Source organism: Pelodiscus sinensis, unplaced genomic scaffold (assembly GCF_049634645.1).
Source record: "Pelodiscus sinensis isolate JC-2024 unplaced genomic scaffold, ASM4963464v1 ctg38, whole genome shotgun sequence".
Lineage (NCBI taxonomy): Eukaryota > Metazoa > Chordata > Testudines > Trionychidae > Pelodiscus > Pelodiscus sinensis.
This window is the reverse complement of record NW_027465857.1, coordinates 917,803-940,387: the sequence shown is the minus strand read 5'-3', so window position 1 is coordinate 940,387 and position 22,585 is coordinate 917,803. Positions and strand designations below refer to the sequence as shown.

The 22,585-nt window shown below is 49.4% G+C and overlaps 1 protein-coding gene across 8 annotated transcripts in view; it reads right to left on the bottom strand.

The window, feature by feature from the left end:
* Window positions 1–22,585, bottom strand: part of LOC106731943 (phosphatidylinositol transfer protein beta isoform-like) — a 168,831-nt gene that overhangs the window by 51,211 nt on the left and 95,035 nt on the right. For 5 of the 8 annotated variants that reach the window (XM_075915691.1, XM_075915692.1, XM_075915697.1 and 2 more), the window contains 2 exons: window positions 12,546–12,656; window positions 5,204–5,326 (listed from right to left, as the gene is read on the bottom strand). In XM_075915691.1, coding sequence (XP_075771806.1) covers window positions 5,204–5,326; window positions 12,546–12,656 — 234 coding nt within the window. The remainder of the gene's footprint in view (window positions 1–5,203; window positions 5,327–12,545; window positions 12,657–22,585) is intronic. The other 3 variants (XM_075915693.1, XM_075915696.1, XM_075915701.1) reach the window with 1 other exon arrangement.

The window sequence follows — 22,585 nt, the reverse complement described above, 5'->3', positions numbered from 1 at the left end:
CGGAGTTGGCGGGATGGAGAAAAGCAAATTACATAGCCTTCTTTTATAGCCCTGTGACAGGGCGCCTGCCCTGCACTGGGCCTTTAAGCCCAAGGCTCAGGCCTTGAGCCTGAGGGTGGCTGGAAGAACCCAGCTGAAGCGGGTAGGCTAATTAGCCCCAGCTATCAGAGATCCGAGAAGCCTGGGTGGCTAGGCGAGCCCAGCTGTCAGCTATAAAGGGAGGAGCACAGTTTGCTGGGGGGAGAGCCAGTGGAGAGTTGACTGCAGAGGAAGCAGGCGCTCCTTGGAGGGAGACAAGCTGGGGATAGCCAGCAATAGCTGGAGGAGGGCCAGCCAAGACTCCCCTGGCTAGGGGCTGGAGGCAAAGCCCCTGGTTTGGAGGCGGACCCTGATGCAGCCTAGGTAAGCAGGCAGTTGAGATAACCCCGATGCCTATGATGAGCAACCCGTACAGACTGTAACTTGCCCGGAGAGGGGCTATATGAGGACAGTCAGGGGGCACTGGGGGCCTGAACCCCTGACAGATGGTGGAGAATGTGGGCACAGTAACCCCACCCTAAGGTAAAAGCGGGGTCTTTATGAACAAATAGTGGTCAGTCGGCCACAGGACTAGAACGGAGAGTTGAGGGGGGAAAAAAAAAATTTTTTTTTCTTTACTTATAATAATGAATAAGTATTGGAGGGCCTGGGAGGCCCTACAGGCTTGGCCATGGGAAAAGGGGAGCTGGCCATGACAAAGGGGTGACCCTGGACTCCATAATAAACCAGGCTCCAAGAGTTGGGGGCAAGGGCCGAGCCTGAAAACGTGTTTTGCCTGTGGGCACAAGGGACACATAAGGAGGGAGTGCCCCTACGGGGTGGGAGCCAGGAGGCCCCACCCAGCTAATAGGAACAAAGGGAGAGCAGCCCCGGTGAAGGCAACAGGGGAGGCACGGACATGTTGGGCCTGTGGGGAGCTCGGCCACCTACGGAGGGCGTGCCCGAGGAGGGCCGGGGAAGCCCAAGCTAGCCCGAGGGGAAGGATGAAGAGACAAAGCCCCTGGAAGAAGCCGTGGGACCACCAGCCCTTGACGTTAAGGGGAACCAAAGGGCGAACAGAAGGTGGTGTAGACCCAGGGGAAACCAATGAGCAAGGGAGCTCAGGCGGGAAGCCCTCCCAGAGGTCGTACGGGCCGGAACCAACGGAACCCCGGCAAGCCGGCGACGCCCATACCGAGGGTGCGTATGGCCAGGTGATGGCTGCGGACCTCCGGGCGAGACCACAGGATAGGACAAAGATTACCCTACAGGTAAGGCTGGAGGGGAAGCCAGTAACCGCCCTGGTGGACTCTGGGTGCAGCCAGACAATGGTACAGACAGAGCTGGTCCCAGAGTGGGAGGCAGCCGGGGGAAACATCGCCATGCAATGCATACATGGAGATATCAGGACCTACCCCACGGGGTGGGTTCGTCTGTCAGATGGGGTAGACGAAGCGATCTGCCGGGTAGCGTTAGCCCCGAAACTGGTATACCTGGTACTACTGGGCCGGGACTGGCCGGGGTTCAGACGCATCCTGCATGAATGGGATGCGCAGGAGCAACCGCCACCAGCTGGGGTGGAGAACGTGAAAAGGGGCACATCCCGAGTGCCAGGGGAGGAGCCCGAACCGGAGAAAACCCTCGCTTCAGAGGAGGTAGGAGGGGAGGAGGACTTCTAAAGAGACCAGCAAGAAGACACCTCCTTAACCCATGCCTGGGAACAAGCGGCCGGAGAGACTGGAGACCCCGACGGGACAGCTCCCCGACCAACCCCGCGATTTGAGGTAAGAGCCGACCGATTATATCGGGTCGCGCGGACGGATGAAGGGCAGACGGAGGTTACCCAGTTGTTGGTCCCGGCAAGATACCGAAGGCGGGTATTAGACCTTGCGCATGCTAATCCCTGGGCAGGACATTTGGGGCTTGAAAAAACCCTACAGCGCATAACACAAAGATTCTTTTGGCCGGGGATTTATAAGGAGGTCCGAGACTTTTGTGACTCCTGCCCTGAGTGCCAGAGGACGGGTCAGGGAGGGGTGCCAAAAGCCCCTTTAGTTCCCCTCCCCGTGATAGAAGTACCATTCGACCGGGTGGCTTTAGACCTAGTAGGACCCCTGGAGAGGTCCCGAAGAGGACATCAATATAGACTTGTTATAATTGACTATGCCACTTGATACCCCGAGACCGTCCCCCTTAAGAATACGACAGCGTCAACGCTGGCACAGGAATTGGTGCAAGTATTCTCCTGGGTGGGAATCCCGAGGGAGATATTAACGGACCAAGGGACCAATGTGACCTCTAAACTGATGGCAGAACTTTGCCGCCTATTAAACATTAAGTCATTGCGGACCTCAGTTTACCATCCCCAGACAGAGGGACTTGTTGAACGCTTTAACAAGACACTAAAGGGGATGTTGCGGCGGTTTGTGGAGCTAGACCCAAAGGACTGGGACCGGTTACTACCGGCCTTATTATTCGCAGTGCGGGAGGTGCCCCAGGCCTCAACGGGATTTTCCCCATTTGAATTGCTGTATGGCCGACAACCCCGGGGGATATTGGACTTAGTGCGGGAGACATGGGAGGAACAGGATTCAAGGGTGAAGGGTATGGTACCGTATATTTTGGACTTACAAAAGCGACTCCGAACCGTAGGCGAACTGGCTAAAGAGAACCTTCTCCAGGCCCAAAATAGGCAGGCCCAATATTATAATCGAGGGGCCAAATCCAGAACATTTCAACCAGGTGACAGGGTACTCCTGCTGTTACCAGCACCAGACTCGAAACTATTGGCCAAATGGCAAGGGCCCTTCGAGGTCATACGGCAGGTGGGGCCAGTTGATTACGAGATCAAATTATCAGGAAGACGGAAAGACAAGCAGATCTATCATGTCAATTTACTAAAGAAGTGGAACGCACGGGAGGGTATGCTTATCACCTTACAGCCACCAGAACCGGAGCTTGGACCCTGGGGAGGCGACTTGGAGGCCGAAGGGGCAGCGCATATCGGGGCAGAGTTGATGGAGGAACAACGCCGAGAGATGCACGCCCTTCTGCGGGAATACAAACAGGTCCTAACTACACAACCGGGTAAGACCCCCTTGACGAGCCACCATATCGCGATAACCCCAGGTAAAAAGATCCGGGACCACATACGGCCCCTCCCAAGGAAAATGTGGGAGCCCGTTCGGGCAGAGCTGCAATGGATGTTGCAAATGGGGGTGATCAGGGAATCGAGAAGCGAGTGGCGCAGTCCCATCGTATTGGTGTCTAAGCCCGACGGCACAATGCGCTTCTGCATAGACTTCCGGAAAGTCAACGCAATTTCGCGATTTGACGCGTATCCTATGCCCAGAGTAAATGAACTGTTGGAACGGTTGGGTAAAGCACACTACATATCTACGCTCGACCTCACTAAGGGGTATTGGCAGATTCCCCTGACACCAGCCTCTGAGGACAAGACCGCATTTGCCACACCATTTGGCCTGTTCCAGTTCATCACAATGCCATTTGGATTGAACGGGGCAGCAGCGACGTTCCAGAGGCTGATGGACAAGGTATTCTACAAACATCAGGAGTATGCTGCTGCATATATTGATGACATTGTCATTTATAGTGAAACCTGGCGGGAACATCTGCAACATCTAAAGGCGGTCCTTGGGGCCCTGGCCGATGCCAAACTCACGGCTAACCCCGGTAAGTGCCACTTTGGACAAAGGGAAGTATCCTATTTAGGTTATGTGGTGGGACGGGGAAGGATAAAACCACAGGTGGACAAGGTAGAGGCCCTACGAAGCTACAAAGCCCCCACCACAAAAAGGCAAGTCCATCAGTTCCTGGGATTAGCCAGTTACTATCGGCGGTTCATCCCCGATTTTGCCACGATTGCGGCGCCCTTGACGGACTTGACCCAAAATACGCGACCCCAAAGGGTCCAGTGGACCGCGCAATGTGAGAAAGCGTTCCAAACGTTAAAGCACTGATTGATGCAGACACCGGTTCTCCATCAACCGGACTTTACAAAACCATTTATAGTACAGACAGACGCCTCAGACCGAGGGCTAGGAGCCGTCCTCTCGCAGGAGCAGGAAGGGGAGGAACACCCCATCCTGTATTTGAGCAGGAAATTACTACCCCGGGAGCTACAATATGCCACGATCGAGAAAGAGGCCCTGGCAGCTAAGTGGGCAATAGAGGCACTCCGCTATTATCTGTTAGGGGGGACCTTCACCTTGATAACAGACCACGCACCATTACGATGGATCCAGACGATGAAGGAAACCAATCCGCGGGTCATGAGATGGTACTTGGCCTTACAGCCTTATAAATTTGAGGTCTGTCTCAGGCCAGGGAGAACCCATAACAATGCAGATTTTTTTTTCTAGGTCCCTAGCCAATAGCGAGGCGGCAGAAGGGGATGGAGCCCTGGGAGGTGGGGCGAGAGATGGGACAGTGGCATCCCATACCGGCATTGGCGGGGTGACCCTCTGGGGAGCACGCCTGCCGACCCGCCGACATTGCAGCGCATGCTCAGAGGCCGTGAGGGCCAGCCCGAAGGCAGTTAAGGCCTCCAGGGGAAACCAGACCCGGAGGGAAGGGATAGGAGAGGCCTGGCTGGGGCTGGTGGAAGAAGGGAAGCACGAGCCGAAGGGGAAGGTGTGTGACAGGGCGCCTGCCCTGCACTGGGCCTTTAAGCCCAAGGCTCAGGCCTTGAGCCTGAGGGTGGCTGGAAGAACCCAGCTGAAGCGGGTAGGCTAATTAGCCCCAGCTGTCAGAGATCCGGGAAGCTAGACGAGCCCAGCTGTCAGCTATAAAAGGGGAAGCACAGTTTGCTGGGGGAGAGCCAGTGGAGAGTTGACTGCAGAGGAGGCAGGAGCTCCTTGGAGGGAGACAAGCTGGGGATAGCCAGCAACAGCTGGAGGAGGGCCAGCCAAGACTCCCCTGGCTAGGGGCTGGAGGCAAAGCCCCTGGTTTGGAGGCGGACCCTGATGCAGCCTAGGTAAGCAGGCAGTTGAGACAACCCCGATGCCTACGATGAGCAACCCGTACAGACTGTAACTTGCCCGGAGAGGGGCTATATGAGGACAGTCAGGGGACACTGAGGCACACTGGGGGCCTGAACCCCTGACAAGCCCCAACTACACCCTAGAGTGTAAATTTAAAAGCAGCCCTCGTAAAGCATTCTTACCGCTTCCAGCTCTCTTTGGGTTTCATCCTCCATTCTTCTGATGTCTTCCATGGTCAGATCAATCCACTTGTCAATCCAACAAAACAGCTGACGATGGAAGTTGGTAAATATCCTCTTTTCTTGCTTTAAGGAGGCAAAGCAGCATTAGAAAATGTGCCCATGATTTATCAATAAATATCTTAAGGAGAATTGTGTTAAATTTTAAAGGCTGTTGCAGCTATAAAGTCTCTCTCACTTTATTTCACAATGCTACTCTCCACCAGGAAAATGGAATTACTTAGCAAAAACTATTTGTTTTAAGTAAGAAGTTTGGCAATTTTGATACTTGAAAAGGTTGTGGACTCCTTTTCCAAAATACATTTACTCCACTGACTCTGTAGAAAGAATAAATATACCACAAAGGAACTAGAACACTTATGCACGAGCTACACAAGGGACAGAATCCACTTAAAAAAACCCCAAAAACACAGCTGCTGTACAAGCTTGGTAATAAGAACATCTGTGGTAAAATGAGGTGATAAAGAAAATGGTACTGGCAATTCAGTAGGTGGCACATTTGCACAAAAACTAGGTGTGAACTACTGAAGGTTGCAACCCTAAGCTCACATGCGGAAAGTTGTCACCTCACTCATACCCACCCAGACTCTGGATTACTTTGGTACATAACTCACACAGTAAGCTCCTCAGAGCAGTGACCCTGCCTCAGTGTTATCTGTAGCTGCTATGCACTAGGGATGTAAGCAAGTACTCGAGTCACTACAACTGCTCGCTTCCCCACCCCCCCCTTGCTGCCTCTGGGGGATGCAGGAGCCAATACTGGAGGTAGTTGGCTTAAAAGCCAATTCCCCCCAGGATCATCTTCATGGTGTGCGGGGGGCGCAGGCCAGGGGAAGCAGAACCAGCGTGAACCGGGACTGCAGTCCTGGCTTGTGCCGGCTCCAGGAGCCACCCGTGCTGCAGCTCTGCATTTTAAATGTAGTAAGAGCCTCGCTCTTACTACATTTAAAAGGCATAGACGGAGAGGGAGAAGAGGGAGACACGGCACAAGCCGGGACTCAGTAGTCCCAGCTCACACCGGGTCCCAGACCGTTGCAGCTCTGCTTTTTAAATGTAGTAGGAGCTGGGCTGCCTGCCTGCCTCCTATTACATTTAAACTGCAGAGCTGCAGCTTATCAACTAATCTTATACTCAATACAAATTGTATCAAGTACATGATTGGTCAATTATCCGCTTCTTAACATCCTTACTGTGCACTCGTGGTGCCATGTAAAAAGTAACTACTAATGGGATTTTTTCCATTATTTTCCTTTGGGATGCTTCATTCTCGAGAAACTATGCTCATTATCTAAAGCAAGATTATGGCTATTGCCAATAAATGAAAATAAGAGTCAGACTAACTCTAGGTGAAGGACAGTGGACTGACTGGAGTTAGTGATGAAAAGTACATAGTACGTTGGTATGGAAAAAGTGAATAAGGAAAAGTTATTTACTTATTCCCACAATATAAGAACCAGGGGTCACCAAATGAAATAAATAGGCAGCAGGTTTAAAACAAAGAAAAGGAAGTTTTTCTTCACTCAGCGCATGGTTAACCTGTGGAACTCCTTGCCAGACGATGTGGTGAAAGCTAAAACTTTAACAGGGTTCAAAAAAGAGCTAGACAGACTCATGGAGGTTAGGTCCATCAATGGCTATTAGCCAGGATGGGCAGGAATCGTGTCCCTAGCCTCTGTTTGTCTGGAGGTGGGTGACAGGGGAGAGATCACATGAGGATTACTTGTTGTGTTCACTCCCTCTGGGGCATCTGGCATTGGCTACTGTTGGCAGACAGGACACTGGGCTGGATGGACCTTTGGTCTGACCCAGTCTGGCCACTCTCATAGAATCATAGAACCATAGAGCTGGAAGAGACCTCAGAAGGTCATCAAGTCCAGCCCTCTGCCCTAGGCAGGACCAATCCCAACTAAATCAACCCAGCCAGGGCTTTGTCAAACCAAGACTTAAAACACCTCTAGGGATGGAGACTCCACTACTTCCCTAGGTAACCCATTCCAGTGCTTCACCACTCTCCTAGGGAAATAGTTTTTCCTAATATCCAACCTGGACCTCTCCCACCACAACTTGAGACCATTGCTCCTTGTTCTGCCATCTGTCACTACTGAGAACAGCCTCTCTCCATCCTCTTTGGAACCTCCCTTCAGGAAGTTGAAGGCTGCTATCAAATCCCCCCCTCACTCTTCGCTTCTGCAGACTAAACACACCCAACTCCCTCAGCCTCTCCTCATAAGTCATATGCTCCAGCCCCCTAATCATTTTGGTTGCCCTCCGCTGGACCCTCTCCAATGCGTCCACATCCTTTTTGTAGTGGGGGGCCCAGAACTGGACACAATACCCCAGATGTGGCCTCACCAAAGCCAAATAAAGAGGAATAATGACATCTCTGGATCTGCTGGCAACGTTCCTCTTAATGCACCCTAATATGCCATTAGACTTCTTGGCTACAAGGACACACTGTTGACTCATATCCAGCTTCTCATCCACTGTAACCCCCAGGTCCTTTTCTGCAGAACTACTACTTAACTGGTTGGTCCCCAGCCTGTAACAATGCTTGGGATTCTTCCATCCCAAGTGCAGGACTCTACACTTGTCCTTGTTGAACCTCATCAGATTTCTTGTGGCCCAATCCTCCAATTTGTCTAAGTCACTCTGTACCCTATCTCTGCCCTCCAGCGTATCTACCTCTCCCCCTAGCTTGGTGTCATCCGCAAACTTGCTGAGGGTGCAATCCATCCAGATCATTAATAAAGATATTGAACAAAACCGGTCCTAGAACTGAACCTTGGGGCACTCCGCTAGAAACTGACCGCCATACTGACATCGAGCCATTGATCACTACCCGCTGGGCCCGGCCTTCTAGCCACCTTTCTATCCATCTTACCGTCCATTTATCCAATCCACATTCCCTTAACTTGCTGGCAAGAATATTGTGGGAGACCGTATCAAAAGCCTTGCTCAAGTCAAGGTATATCACATCCACTGACTTTCCCACATCCACCGAGCCAGTTACCTCACCATAGAAGCTAATCAGATTGGTCAGGCACGACTTGCCCTTTGTGAATCCATGCTGACTATTCCTGATCACTTTCCTCTCTTCCAAGTGCCTCAAAATGGATTCCTTAAGGATCCCTTCTATGATTTTTCCAGGAACCGAGGTAAGACTGACCGGCCTATAGTTCCCTGGATCGTCCTTCTTCCCTTTTTTGTAGATGGGCACTACATTTGCCTTTTTCCAATCATCCGGGAACTCTCCCGATCTCCACGACTTTTCAAAGATAATGGCCAAAGGCTCCTCAATGACATTTGCCAACTCCCTCAGTACCCTCGGATGCATTAAGTCCGGACCCATGGATTTGCGTACGTTTAGCTTTTCTAAATAGTTCTTAACCTCTTCTTTCTCCACCAAGGGCTGTCCATCTTCATCCCATCTTGCATCACTTAGCACATTAGTCCGGGAGCCCACCTTGTCCGTGAATACAGAGGCAAAGAAAGCATTGAGTACTTCAGCTTTCCCCACATCATCTGTCGCTAGGTTACCTCCTTCATCCATTAGGGGCCGCACACCCTCTCTGATCACCTTCTTCTTGTTAACATGCCTGTAGAAACCTTTCTTGTTATCCTTCACATCCTTTGCCCGTCGCAATTCCATTTGCGCTTTCGCCTTCCTGATAACCCCCTGGCATTCTCGAGCTATACATTCAAACTCCTCCCTGGTCATTTGTCCAAGTTTCCACTTTTTGTAAGCTTCCTTAAGCTCACCAAGGATTTCCCCTTTAAGCCAATCCGGCCTCCTACCATGTTTGCCTCTCTTGCTACGCGTCGGGATGGTTTCTTTCTGTGCCTTCAATAAAGTTTCTTTTGTACATTAGAATGTAAGTGGTGAGGCCACGTACTATGGAATCAATTTGGTTTATCCTCTTCTATTGTTTGGTTAGAAATCTGTGATATGTGCAGCTCCTCTTCCTGGGACAGCAAACAACTCAAGTAGAAGCCTAAAGCAAGCCTGGTCCCAGCATTGTTTGGTCCTTACTAGGTGCCACTAGTATCATGGGCTACTACATCTTCCTTGTCTCACTCCAAGTCTCTGCTGCTGTCTCGAGTCTTCTTGCCATAGTATTTATTGCAGTGCATGAAGCTTTAAAGACAGCTAGCCACAGGTGTATTGTCAGTCAGAACCAACACCTCCAGTGCACAGAAACTAGCAATTAGCTCCACTTTGATACTTTATAAGTCAACACCCTAGCAAAGAGTTACCAAACATCCAGTTTTGGATAACCCACCAGTCCAGCACATTTTCCCATGGTACAGAATAGCTGACAAAGGTGCAACACTCTGCCTGTATGTTCGTTATTCTGTGTCATTCAAGCTTCACTCTATTTACACAGCACAGCAAATTCTTACACAGGACCTGCCATTGTGTGTTTCTTCACAGGAGAGAGGACAATGATGGGGACACACTCTCATCCACTGAATTTGGAATTCCTAAATTGTTCACATCAATCAGTGAGATCAATAGTGGATGTGAACATGCTGGTCATACCCTAGTATGTTTACACTATTTTAGAAAACTTAAAATGAAATAAGCAACTACAGCAGGCCTGGGCAAAATACGGCACACGGACCGGATCCAGCCCGCCAAGCCACTGGATCAGGCTTGTGGATGCAGTGGGGAGCCCCAGGCAGGCTCCCTGCTTGCCTCGCCCCCTGCATTCCGCTCAGAAAAAAGGCTGCTGGGCCATTTCACTTTCACCACTGAGAGCATTGGGTGGGCTTCAGGCGCTGCCCCACGCCCCCAGCACAATCCCATTGACCAGTTTCTGACCAGAAACCAGCTAATGAGAGCTGCCTGTTTGAATAACAGGCAGCCACTAAGCACCACATCCCCTCCCCTCCAGCTTGTAGTTATTCACACATGCACATGGCCCTGCAGCCTGTGTGGGAGTAGGGCAGGCATCCAGGTAGGCTGGCTGGCAAACGTGCTGGGCTGCTGGCCAGGAGTCATCCAGGTAAGTCTCCTGGCCAGAGCCTGCCTCTGGCATCCCAGCCCCTCCCGCCCTTCCCTGACTGCCCCCCTTCCTGCTCCCCTACTCCACATAACCCAAGCCCTCTGCCCCCCTCCTGCACCCCAATCCCTTGCCCCAGATCACAATCCCCTCCTGCCCTAGGTCACAACCCAAACCCCTGCACTCCAGTCCTGTGCCTCGTTACAACCACCTCCTTCACCCAAACCCCACATTGCCTCCTGCATCCCAATCTCTTACCCCAAGCTTCCTTCTGCACCCAACCTCCTTCCTAGACCCCGCAGCTCCTCCATTAATATCATGGAAGAGTGCAGCCCTTAACTACTTACCAAATTCTTAGAGAAAGCGACAAGGAGTCCTGTGGCACCTTATAGACTAGCAGATGTATTGGAGCATAAGCTTTCGTGAGCAAAGACCCACTTCGTCAGATGCATGTAGTGGAAATTTCCAGAGGCAGGTATAAATACGTAAAAGAATAAATGGACACAAATCAGATATCAGGAATGGTAATATACAAAAACCTGTAGGGGAACACTTCAGTCTCCCTGGACACACAGTAGCAGATTTAAAGGTAGCCATTCTGCAGCAAAAAAACTTCAAGACCAGACTCCAAAGAGAAACTGCAGAGCTACAGTTCATCTGCAAATGTGACACCATCAGTTTAGGATTAAACAAAGACTGTGAATGGCTAGCCAAGTACAAAAGCAGCTTCTCCTCTCTTGGTGTTCACATCTCCAGATCAGCTGCTAGAAGTGGGCCTCACTCTCCTTGATTGGATCCACCTCATCATCTCCAGCCTGATCCTGGCCTGCATATTTATACCTGCCTGTGGAAATTTCCACTACATGCATCTGACGAAGTGGGTCTTTGCCCACGAAAGCTTATGCTCCGATAAATCTGTTAGTCTATAAGGTGCCACAGGACTCCTTGTCGCTTTTGCAGATTCAGACTAACATGGCTACCCCTCTGATACTTGAAACCAAAAATAAGACATTCACAAGACTTCTGGGGCACACACTGCTGCAAAAGCACCAAAGCACTCATGTTTTATATAAAATAAATGTTTGTTTTTTTTGAACTAGAGAGAATAATGGAAGCAAAGGACACTCCTAAGTGTTCACATATACGTTTAGGCCCCAAACCTGCAAATACATATGTGCTTAACTTTACTATCATGAATACTTCTGCTGAAGTCAATGGGCCTACTCACAGCAGTCAAGACAATTGTCATAATTTCAGAAGGAATGCTGACCAGCACCCGGTGACTAAGGGGTTAACTCAGGTACCTAGCAAAGGTGTTGGCGGGGGGGTGGGGGGGTTGCATCGGGCAATCAGCCAATAAAAATGCAGATAGGAATTTCAAACTGGAAGAGAGGGGTTTTTCTCTCTCTCTCGTTTGAGATCAGAGCAGTTTCTCCCAGCTATTGAGGGAGATGGGAGACACTTCTCTCTCCAAGAATGGACTTCTTACAATGTGTAAGTAGGGAAAAGTTTAGCTAGTCTGTCAGGGTTTATTGTTTTCCTTGTTGGGAGTTTGGAAATCATGTCTGAGCTGGCCAATTGTTTTTCTCTTTTGTAACTAAGGATTACAGCCCAGGGACTTTCCCTGAGTCTATGTCACTTCATGGCTATTTACCATCTAGTCAATTTACTATGCTTGCAACAGTAGTTTTGTTTTGATAATAAAAGTTTTCTTTTTATTCTAATTAACTGGTATTGGTTGATTGTTGTGTCCTTAGGACTCTGCCTAGTTACAAGGGCAGAGTCCATTGTTGTCTGTGGATCCCCTCTGTTTTTCCCAACTCCAAGCAAAACAGAGGTTGGGGTAGGGTGGAGAGCTTTACCTTAGGAACGGGATTTCCCAAGAGATCTCTTCCCTGGAAAAGGGTTTATTTTTATATTTCCTTGGAATCACTTGGGTGGTGGCAGCGAGAAACCAGTCTTGGTTTTTTTTTTTAAATCTCAGACAGACTGAGATTGAATAAGTTTGTCTCTGGGAAATCACAGAGACAGGTTTTACAGAGCTTATTCAGTTAGCCGGCCCCCCATCTCTGCACTCAGTGTCAGGTTGGGGGATTGAGCTGTGACAAGACAACATAAGTGGTTGCAGGTTTGGGACTTTAGACATCAATGGTTTGATATGCTGAAGAAGCAAATGGACCAATGTCTTCAATAACATTTTAACAGAAGAAAAAATTCACAACTTTTCACTTCTATTTTTTTTTTAAACCTATGCCACAGAGTATTTAATAAGCAACTCTTACCTTTTGGATAAAGTTTTCTACTTTGTTCTGTAGTCCCCACCATTTAAATTTGATAGTCACCAACTTGTAAGCACACATTTTAGGACAGTCTTCATCAGCTGCTAGCTTTTTCTGTTTGTGGAGAATTAGAAGAAAAAAATTCTCTTCTTCATTTAATGCTAGTGTTTGAATAAAAACTTGTTGGCGTGGAAATTTATAAATGTGAATCCTAAACAGACTTCAGATGTATCCATTTACTACTATTATTGCAAATCACCATTTTAAAGGCTTAAGTAATGGTTGTACAGCACTTTGAACATGCAGCATGCCGAAGATTAAGACGACCACTGTCAGGTTAAAAGCTGTATTTTAAAAACTAGTTTACCTCTGTTACCACTGTTACAAACATGTATTATAATTGAATCTGAAATAATTTACAATTACATTTCCTTATCATGATTTATGCTAACAGATTACTTTTTAGTATTCCAGGTTGGACAATGAAAACAGACTACTGTGGTGGGTTTTGTTTTGGTTGAAGTCAATATCAAATCATTTGCTCTTTCTGGTTCTTCAGTAGCATAACAATTCTGACTATTTGGATAGCTAACACACTACAAGGGAGTATTTGTTGAAAACACTTCCACTCAACTGAAAAGAGATTCATGTAAAGTGTTTTATTGGTTGTGTAGAAGCTTATTTTTCACAAATTTGACCTAACAATGTCCCATTAAACATTAGCCCCCATTTGACGTGTGGCACACCGCATTTACACTTGAAACCCAAGTTAGATTCTCCAAATTTTGTAACACAAAAATCCATTGAAAACAGCATAAAACCCAAGAACTAATGCAGTTTAGCAATAGACTTGTTAGAATACTGGTATATCACACCTACTGTGCCTACACTATGCGGTACAGACAGATATGGGTCATAACCTTCTTTTCCTAGGAAATGGTACTAAAGTCAGTGCCCCATTTCTTAGTATAATCTGCATACATTTGTTTGCATTCAGTTTATTAGCAGTGCAAATTTGAATACTCATACCTCTGGCTGCAGGAGTAAATCAGGAAGGGGCAGTCCATATTCCTATATAGCCAGCAGTACTGGCAAGTAGTTATTAGCCTTTTTCACGAACAGGAGGAGAGCTGACCAACACTCGGGGTATGTCTAGACTACAGGGTTTTGTCGACAGAAGTTTTGTCGACAGATACTGTCGACAAAGCTTCTGTCAACAAAGAGCGTCTAGACTACATCCAGTTCTGTCGACAAAGCAAGCCGTTTTGTTGACATAACAGTGTGGACGCAAAGGACAGTGTAGATGCAATAATGCCTTCTATTGACAGAACACTATCAACAAAAGGTGTTATTCCTCGTAGAATGAGGTTTACATACGTCGACAAAACTGCCGAGTTTTGTCAACGTTATGTCAACATAACTCAAAGGCAGTGTGGACACAGGTAGAGTTTAGTCAACAAAAGTCCACTATTGTCGACAAAACCCTGTAGCCTAGACACACCCTCAGGGTATGTCTACGCTACAATGTTAGTTCGAACTAACATTCATAGCCGCTACACTAGCGCTCCGCTAGTTCGAATTTGAATCGAACTAGCGGAGCGCTTCGTTCGAACTAGGAAAACCTCATTTTACGAGGCTTAAGCCTAGTTCGAACTTACTAGTTCGAATTAAGGGGTGTGTAGCCCCTTAATTCAAACTAGTGGGAGGCTAGCCCTCCCCAGGTTTCCCTGGTGGCCACTCTGGCCAACACCAGGGAAACTCTATGCCCCCCTCCCGGCCCCGGACCCCTTAAAGGGGCACGGGCTGGCTACGGTGCCCGTGCCAGGTGCAAGCCTGCCAGCACCCAGCCAGCAGACCCTGCACCTGGCACGGCACAGAGCCACCCACCCGATGTCCCCCAGCCCACCCCCTCTTCCCGGGACCAGGCTGGCGGCTCCCGGGAGCTTGCCCTGGACCTCAAGAGGCGGGCACCTTCCTGGGCTAGTGCGGACATCGTGGACCTCGTCCACGATCTCCGCACTAGGCACAGGAACGTGGCCGTCTAGGGCAAGAGAGCTGCCAGCCTGGCCACCCACGAGCAGGTGTGCATGAAAATCAAGGGGGTCCACTGAGACCCCCGACCCTGAGCCCTGAGCTTACAATGGCCGTCCTGGGTCAGACCAAAGGTCCATCTAGCCCAGTAGCCTGTCTGCCGACAGCGGCCAACCCTAGGGACCCTGGAGGGGATGGACCGAAGACAGTGACCAAGCCATTTGTCTCGTGCCATCCCTCTCCAGCCTTCCACAAACTTTGGTCAGGGACACCACTCCTATCCCCTGGCTAATACCACTCCATGGACCCAGCCTCCATGACTTGATCTCACTTCCCTTTAAACTCTGTTCTAGTTGTAGCCTTCACAGCCTCCTGCAGCAAGGAGTTCCGCAGGTTAACTATTTGCTTTGTGAACAACAACTGTCTCTTACTAGTTTGAAGCCTGCTACCCATTCCTTTCCTTTGGTGTCCTCTAGTCCTTCTTTATGGGAACTCATGAAGAACTTTTCTGAATGCACCCTCTCCACCCAACCCCTGCTTTTAGAGACCTCTATCCTGTCCCCCCTCAGTCTCCTCTTTTCTAAGCTGAACAGTCCCAGTCTCTGTAGCCTCTCTTCATCTGGGACCTGTTCCCAACCCCTGATCATGTTAGTTGCCCTCCCCTCTCCCACCTCCTTTTCCCAGTCTCCCCCAGTTTTGTTCAATAAAGACAGAGTCAATGTTGGAAGAAACGTTATCTTTATTTTGTACATCAATAAGAAGGGGGGCTAGGGAAGGGTAAGTGGAAGGAGGTGAGGGAGGAATGGGGTACGCACCCCCGATGGGGAGGACTGGGCTGGCTCTGCGGGCTTCTGAGGGTGGAAGCTCTCCTGCAGCCCCCCGATTGCCCCCTCTCCCCAGATGGCAGTCTGCGGCAAGTGCAGCCGGGCTGATGGCAGAGTGGTGTGATGTGCCCAGTGTGGGTACTCCAGGCAATCCAAGCCAGGACTGGTTTTCAAGCGGGGCACCCCTGAGAACTGTCTGTCAGGGGTGGGGGTCGGGACCCTTTAAGCACAGCCCTCGGCTAGCCTGAGACAGCATCTCCACGCTCTAAGTCCTCCTCTGATGCCCTGCCGGCACTGCTTCCGGCCATCCTTAAGCCCTGTTCAGAGTCCACTCAATGTGGACTTGCTAGTTCGAATTAGCAAAACGCTAATTCAAACTAGTTTTTAGTTCTAGACGCGTTAGTTCGAATTAGCTTAGTTCGAATTAACTAATTCGAACTAAGTTAGTTCGAACTAGCACTGTAGTGTAGACGTACCCTCAGTGACTAAGGGGTTGACTCAGTTACCTAGCAAAGGTGTTAGCCAGGGGGCCAGGCGAACCAATCGAGACAGAGACTTGGAATTTGAATTGGATATAGATCCCCTGCCTGCTTTCTGTGGGTGGGAGAGTTAGACCGGGAGTTGACACACAAAATGATTTATACCCAGGCAGGATTATCTCCCCCCCCCAAATTCAGGGTGTGGGAGCCGACTGAACAAAGAGAAAATTAGAAGTGAGGACCAGGGAAATGTGAGTCCAGTCGCGTTCAGGGTAACTTTTCTTTATTTTGTGGTTTGGTTTGAACTGCTCTGTGAGATTCTATGCCTCCTCACCCCCTTTACCATCTAACACTGTGCCAGAGGTTTTTTTTCCGGTTTTAATTCAGTTTCCTCAGTTGCTCTGTAACATTTAGCAACCAAGTTTTCTCTCTCAAGTTTATCTTGTATTTTGTAATAAAAATCACTTTGGGGCAAAAGAGCTTGGGGTACCCCTGGGGTTGGGTTCAAGTGTTCACCCCTGCTTTTTAGGCATAAAGAAAGCACTTGATGGTGGCAGCAATTCCCCAAAATCTGTGTATTAGGATTCCGGAGGGAAGGTTTTTGTAACCAGTGCCTGTAGAGGCAAGGCTTTGAAGCGCTCTTGCCCGCCCCCACCTTCTGCACTCAGAGTACCAGAGTGGGAACAGCCCTAACATGGTGGCAGAGCAGAGGGATCATTTTGAACCCGGAACACAGACCTCACGATTTTAACATGACACTTGTTTTCTTCTCTGTTTTGCTGTTTGGAAGTTTGGGGGTTTTTTTCCCCCCCTTTCTTTTTTTCTGCTGCTGCCTTGGAGAAAGGCGCACAGAAGGTTAAATCTGCACAGCCAGAGAGTCCAAACCAAACAGTGTTTGGGTTTTTTTTTCCTAGCTTTTGCGGGCAAATGGATAGCTAGGCTTGTAGTCAACCTGTGGAACTCCTTGCTAGAGGAGCGTGTAGTCAACCTGTGGAACTCCTTGCCAGAGGAGGCTGTGAAGGCTAGGACTATAACAGAGTTTAAAGAGAAGCTAGATAATTTCATGGAGGTTAGGGGATAAAATGGTGTCCTTGGCCTCTGTCAGAGGCTGGAGAAGGATCATAGAATCATAGAATAATAGGACTGGAAGGGACCTCGAGAGGTCATCGAGTCCAGCCCCCCGCCCTCAAGGCAGGATCAAGCTCCGTCTACACCATCCCTGACAGATGTCTATCTAACCTGTTCTTAAATATCTCCAGAGAGGGAGATTCCACCACCTCCCTTGGCAATTTATTCCAATATTTGACCACCCTGACAGTTAGGAATTTTTTCCTAATGTCCAATCTAAACCTCCCCTGCTGCACTTTAAGCCCATTACTCCTTGTCCTGTCCTCAGAAACCAAGAGGAACAAATTTTCGCCTTCCTCCTTGTGACACCCTTTTAGATATTTGAAAACCGCTATCATGTCCCCCCTTAATCTTCTTTTTTCCAAACTAAACAAGCCCAGTTCATGAAGCCTGGCTTCATAGGTCATGTTCTCTAAACCTTTAATCATTCTTGTCGCTCTTCTCTGTACCCTTTCCAATTTCTCCACATCTTTCTTGAAATGTGGCGCCCAGAACTGGACACAGTACTCCAGCTGAGGCCTAACTAGTGCAGAGTAGAGTGGCAGAATGACTTCACGAGTTTTGCTTACAACACACCTGTTGATACAACCTAGAATCATATTTGCTTTTTTTGCAACAGCATCACACTGTTGGCTCATATTCAACTTGTGGTCCACTATGACCCCTAGATCCCTTTCCGCCATGCTCCTTCCTAGACAGTCGCTTCCCATCTTGTATGTATGGAACTGATTGTTCCTTCCTAAGTGGAGCACTTTGCATTTCTCTTTATTAAACCTCATCCTGTTTACCTCTGACCATTTCTCTAACTTGCTAAGGTCATTTTGAATTATGTTCCTATCCTCCAAAGAAGTTGCAACCCCACCCAGTTTGGTATCATCTGCAAACTTAATAAGTGTACTGTCTATCCCAATATCTACATCATTGATGAAGATATTGAACAGTACGGGTCCCAAAAATGCAGAAATCCATGAATGGCACCGTTGTTCCATTTCATGATTGCACTAAATCATGTATTGATAGTGCACAAAGAATCAAGGTTATGTCCTTGGTTTTGATGATTTATTAACTCGGCGCATTTTACAGCTCCGAAGACCAAGCAACACCGAGATTAAAAACATTCCCACAATAGCCAGAAGTACAATCCCTTGCTATACGGAGAGCTGTAAAATGAAGTTGGCTTTTTTTCCAGCAAAAAGCGGCTTCCTCGCAGCAGCCTTACTGTAATAAGGTAGATACGGTCTGTATACAAAAGGGAAAACACAAGCCTCTTTGCCAGGACAGTCTTGTTTCCTGCAATGAAGTGCAGAAAATTACTTATGAGAGAATTTACAAGAATTCACTTTCTTACTGAGAGAGAAAAGAATCGCCACGTCTCACAGGATACCTGTCACACTGGAAGGTTGGAGAAGCGAATATCACTGCGGACAGCCATTTACGTGGCCTGTATTTGTCTGTGCGCCCTTTGTCGGTGTTGCAATTATCTGTGGTTGTGCAGCAGCTTTTCTATTTTCTCAACTCAACTCCTCTTTGTGCCAAACCCTGAAGTGCATGCGCTGTCCCATGGTTCTGAACCTACAATCCAGGGTGACCCAGCCCTGCAATTTCACTGCAAGAATGAACAGTATCGGGCACTGGGAAGGAAGACGACCAGACGCTCTGGTTCAAATACAAAGAGCAAACCCCGGAAATAAGTCTGTGGAGAACACAATGAAGGTACGTGAAGGAGCCCCAGAACAGAGTTCAAAGGTCACCTCTCTCAGCCAATCCTTCCCTGCAGTATATTTCCGGTGACAGGCCCAATCTCGTTTTACGCATTTGTAGGGATGGAGGATGAGCTTCCTGTGAGACGCCGTTTAGGAAAATTGCACCTCAGAGGAAGGTCACCCCTCAGGAGTGAAAGCCGTCTACAAGTGCTGCTGAAAGGCACAGACCTCAGGCGCATTTAAGAACATAAGAACATAAGAACGGCCGTACTGGGTCAGACCAAAGGCCCGTCTAGCCCAGTATCCTGTCTGCCGACAGTGGCCAGCACCAGGTGCCCCAGAGAGGGTGAACCGAAGACAATGATCAAGCGATTTGTGTCCTGCCATCCCTCTCCAGCCTCTGACAAACAGAGGCCAAGGACACCATTTTAACCCCTGGCTAATAGTCTTTTATGGACCTAACCTCCATGAAATTATCTAGCTTCTCTTTAAACTCTATTATAGTCCTAGCCTTCACAGCCTCCTCTGGCAAGGAGTTCCACAGGTTTACTACACGCTGTGTGAAGAAGAACTTTCTTTTATTAGTTTTAAACCTGCTACCCATTTATTTGTGTGGAAGCTCACAAGAGGGAGGAATCGGGGCGTTTTACTCTTCTCTGCTCTTGACACATTTTGGATTCATTGGATTCCTTTCAAGGGGAGTAGGTGCTTCCGTCCGCCTGGAGGACAGATGACCCCGAAGGACAGGAATCGGGCCAGCCACTTGGGGGCTTTGTAACACAAGGCCAGAAAGCCATGGGAGCCACGGATAGAACAGCAGCTCAGGCGAGCCGTTCATTTCCCTGGGCTTCTCTGCACCTGGTCGTGGCTCCGTAGCCTCAGCACCTCGTCCCCAGGTAACTGCCAAGCCTCTGGCAGCAGCAGCCTGAATGTTGACAGGACACCAAGATCTAAGCTCTCCCTGCCAGACCGTCTCTTCTGCAGGCTCCCTGGTGGTTTCTGACAGGCACAGAGCCCCAGCTGAGGTAAATCCTGGTAGCTCCACTGACTTGGACTAGGCTACACCGATTGACACCAGTTCAGGCTCTGGCTTGCAGTATTTAACCACGTGCAGCCTCCAGTGTTGGCCGTGGGGTTGATATCCAAAGGCATGCAGGTGACTTGCCACCCAGTGCCACCCCGGAGCAGCCTGGTGCTGTGACAGGGCCAGGCCAGAGGGATACAGAAAAGTGACGGAAGGGAGGTATATTAGCCTTAGACCGAGCATCTCTGTTCCCAGGGTAACGGGCAGAGGCTAGTCCAGAACCGGTGAGAGCTAGCCAAAGTCAGTCAGAGCAGCTGAGCACCTGGAGCTGATTCTGTGCTTGCAGAGTCAGGTGAGCCTAGGCTAATTCGAACACCTGGGGCCAACTAAAGAACCAGTTGAGGCTGCTTATAAAAAGGCTTCTCTGCAGTTAGTTTGGGTGTGCGAGGGGCTGAGAGGACGGAGGGAGGGCTGCAGAGGGTCTAGGAGGAGCACGCACCAGTGGAGACTAGGCGGACGGGCCTGAGAGCACAAAGGTGCTGGGGAAGGTGTGGGGGAGCAGCCCAGGGTTTTTGTAGCTGTCTCATAGCAGGTGTTGGAGACTCTCATAGGCAGTTGCTGTCACATTGCCCTGGGCTGGAACCCAGAGTAGAGGGTGGCCCTGGGTTCCCTTCAACACCCACCTCCCTTTTCCACTCAGGAAAAGACTGGCTGGGGGAAAGAAAGGAGTCTACCCAGCTCCGTATCGTTTGGGGAACGCCGAGACTGAGGAGTCTGGTTTGCCCACGAGATCTTATGCCCAAGCATATCAGTTAGTCTCTAAGGTTCCCCAGGAGTCCTCGTGGTTTTTACAGATACAGGCTAACGCTTCCCTCCCCTCCTCCCCCCGAGACTTTTCATAATATGTTTGCAGTTATTAGAAACCATGGAGCTAAAAACACGTAGAGCTGAGATGGGCCGTGAAGGCCCCAAAGCTGACACATGGTAGAATGCAGGTAAATGAAATGTGCCGCAGGAATACAGGTTTACATTACAGAACCCAGCTTCAGGATTACCTCCTGATAAAAGCATTATTTAACAAAATAACGGTAAAGCTGCCTAATGTCTCCCTCTCTCCCCAGGAGCTATGCAAGTGACAACATTTGGACAGGGACTTAATATGCAGGAAAATTAAGACAGAGGAACAGCTGTACCCGGGATGCTTTGCTTCAATAGTCGGAGACCAACACTAGAGAATCCATCTCCTGAAATCTTTGCAGATGATGCGGAACCAGGTCACTGTAAAGTGGGGAGAGGGGGAGCCCTTTAACCCCAAGCTCTCTCTAAAAGAGAATGGATGAAATGGGGGGTTGGGGATATTGTGTATCCGACAGCTCATCTGGGGCTCAAATCAATGAGCTGAGCCCTACTGAAGGAGGTAGGAAGCAGTGAGCTCTCAACATTACACAGCAGGGCTCCACACCTTGGCAGAGCCAGACCATGCTGAGAAGAGCTGAGCAAAGCACCCAGTACAGCCCAAACACTTCCTGCCTTTGGGGTCCAGGAGAACTGTCACCCTTCAGGAGTTTCAAACGGGGTCTAAACCTTCAACCTTTACAAGAGGAAGAACTACCCAGCTGCACCTACTTTGGCATCCAAAGCCATCCCAACCCTACAAGGTCCCCATGACACTGATGCAAATTCATCCGTCACGTGCACTCGTCTCCAGCCAGGTCTGCTTGGCAGCCCTGTGTGCCAGGGCAAACCTTTAAGGGCGTTTCAACAAAACCAGAAACCAAATTAATTCCGCCAGGCTCTGGGATTCATGGTAAACTCTTCCCACCACGCCAATACCTGGCTTGGGGTGAAACCCTGAAAGTTCAAGCCAGGTGCAAACTGCCTCAGTGAATCTACTCTAGGAAATCTAGTAGCTGCTTGTCACACACACTGCAGCACCTCCCTCCTGGAGAGGGCTAAGACATATTTACTACCCACTTAGATCAGGTTCCATGTTACACAGCTTCTGGGACAGCTGGACAGCTTCTGGGAAACAGACTCTTATTCCCGTCCCGGACGAGCCCTGGGGAGCTGCTAAGCAGGGCTGAACATCCCAGGGTCACTGGAAAGAGGACTAGCAAAGCCGATCGTTGCTGGACCGACCACGAGAACAGCTTTTCCCAAGGAAGATTGGCACTCCCAGCCCCAGTGTTGGCAGAAACAAGATGTGAGAGAGCCACATGCAGAGACTTCAGAGCACAACAAAAGGTTCAGCCAGACCCTCATTTCTAAAATGGTTTGGGGGGCTGAAGACGGTGCATACGGGGACAGGTGAGAGCTGGGAATGTAGCCCCTTTTCCTAAGCTAGCCCACTCTTCCCGGAGCCTAATGGAGAGTCAGCAGGAGATCAGCAGAATAAAACAGGCATAAAGAAACCCCTTCCGTTCCCAGTGGCACTCGGGGATTCAGACCAGAGTTCGCTGAGTAAACAAGAACAATCCTAGCTCAATCAAACAGAGTAAACAGCAAAAATAACCATTCCCATTAGGTTCATTTAATCAAATCCTTTCATTTCAATGGATGCGCCGGCTCGGATGGCAGGAGACAAATTGCTTGATCATTGTCTTCGGTCCACCCTCTCTGGGGCACCTGGTGCTGGCCACTGTCGGCAGACAGGCTACTGGGCTAGAAGGACCTTTGGTCTGACCCAGTACGGCCATTCTTATGTTCTTAGGCTAGGATAGGGCAGGGAAGGAGCCCAGTGCATACTTTTGGGGTAGGGCAGAGTAGCCCAAGAGCAACCAACCCTTCCTAGGTTCGACGGGGACAGGTGAGCAAAGCCCACAGGTAAGCGGAGAACATGGAGACCTGGGAGATG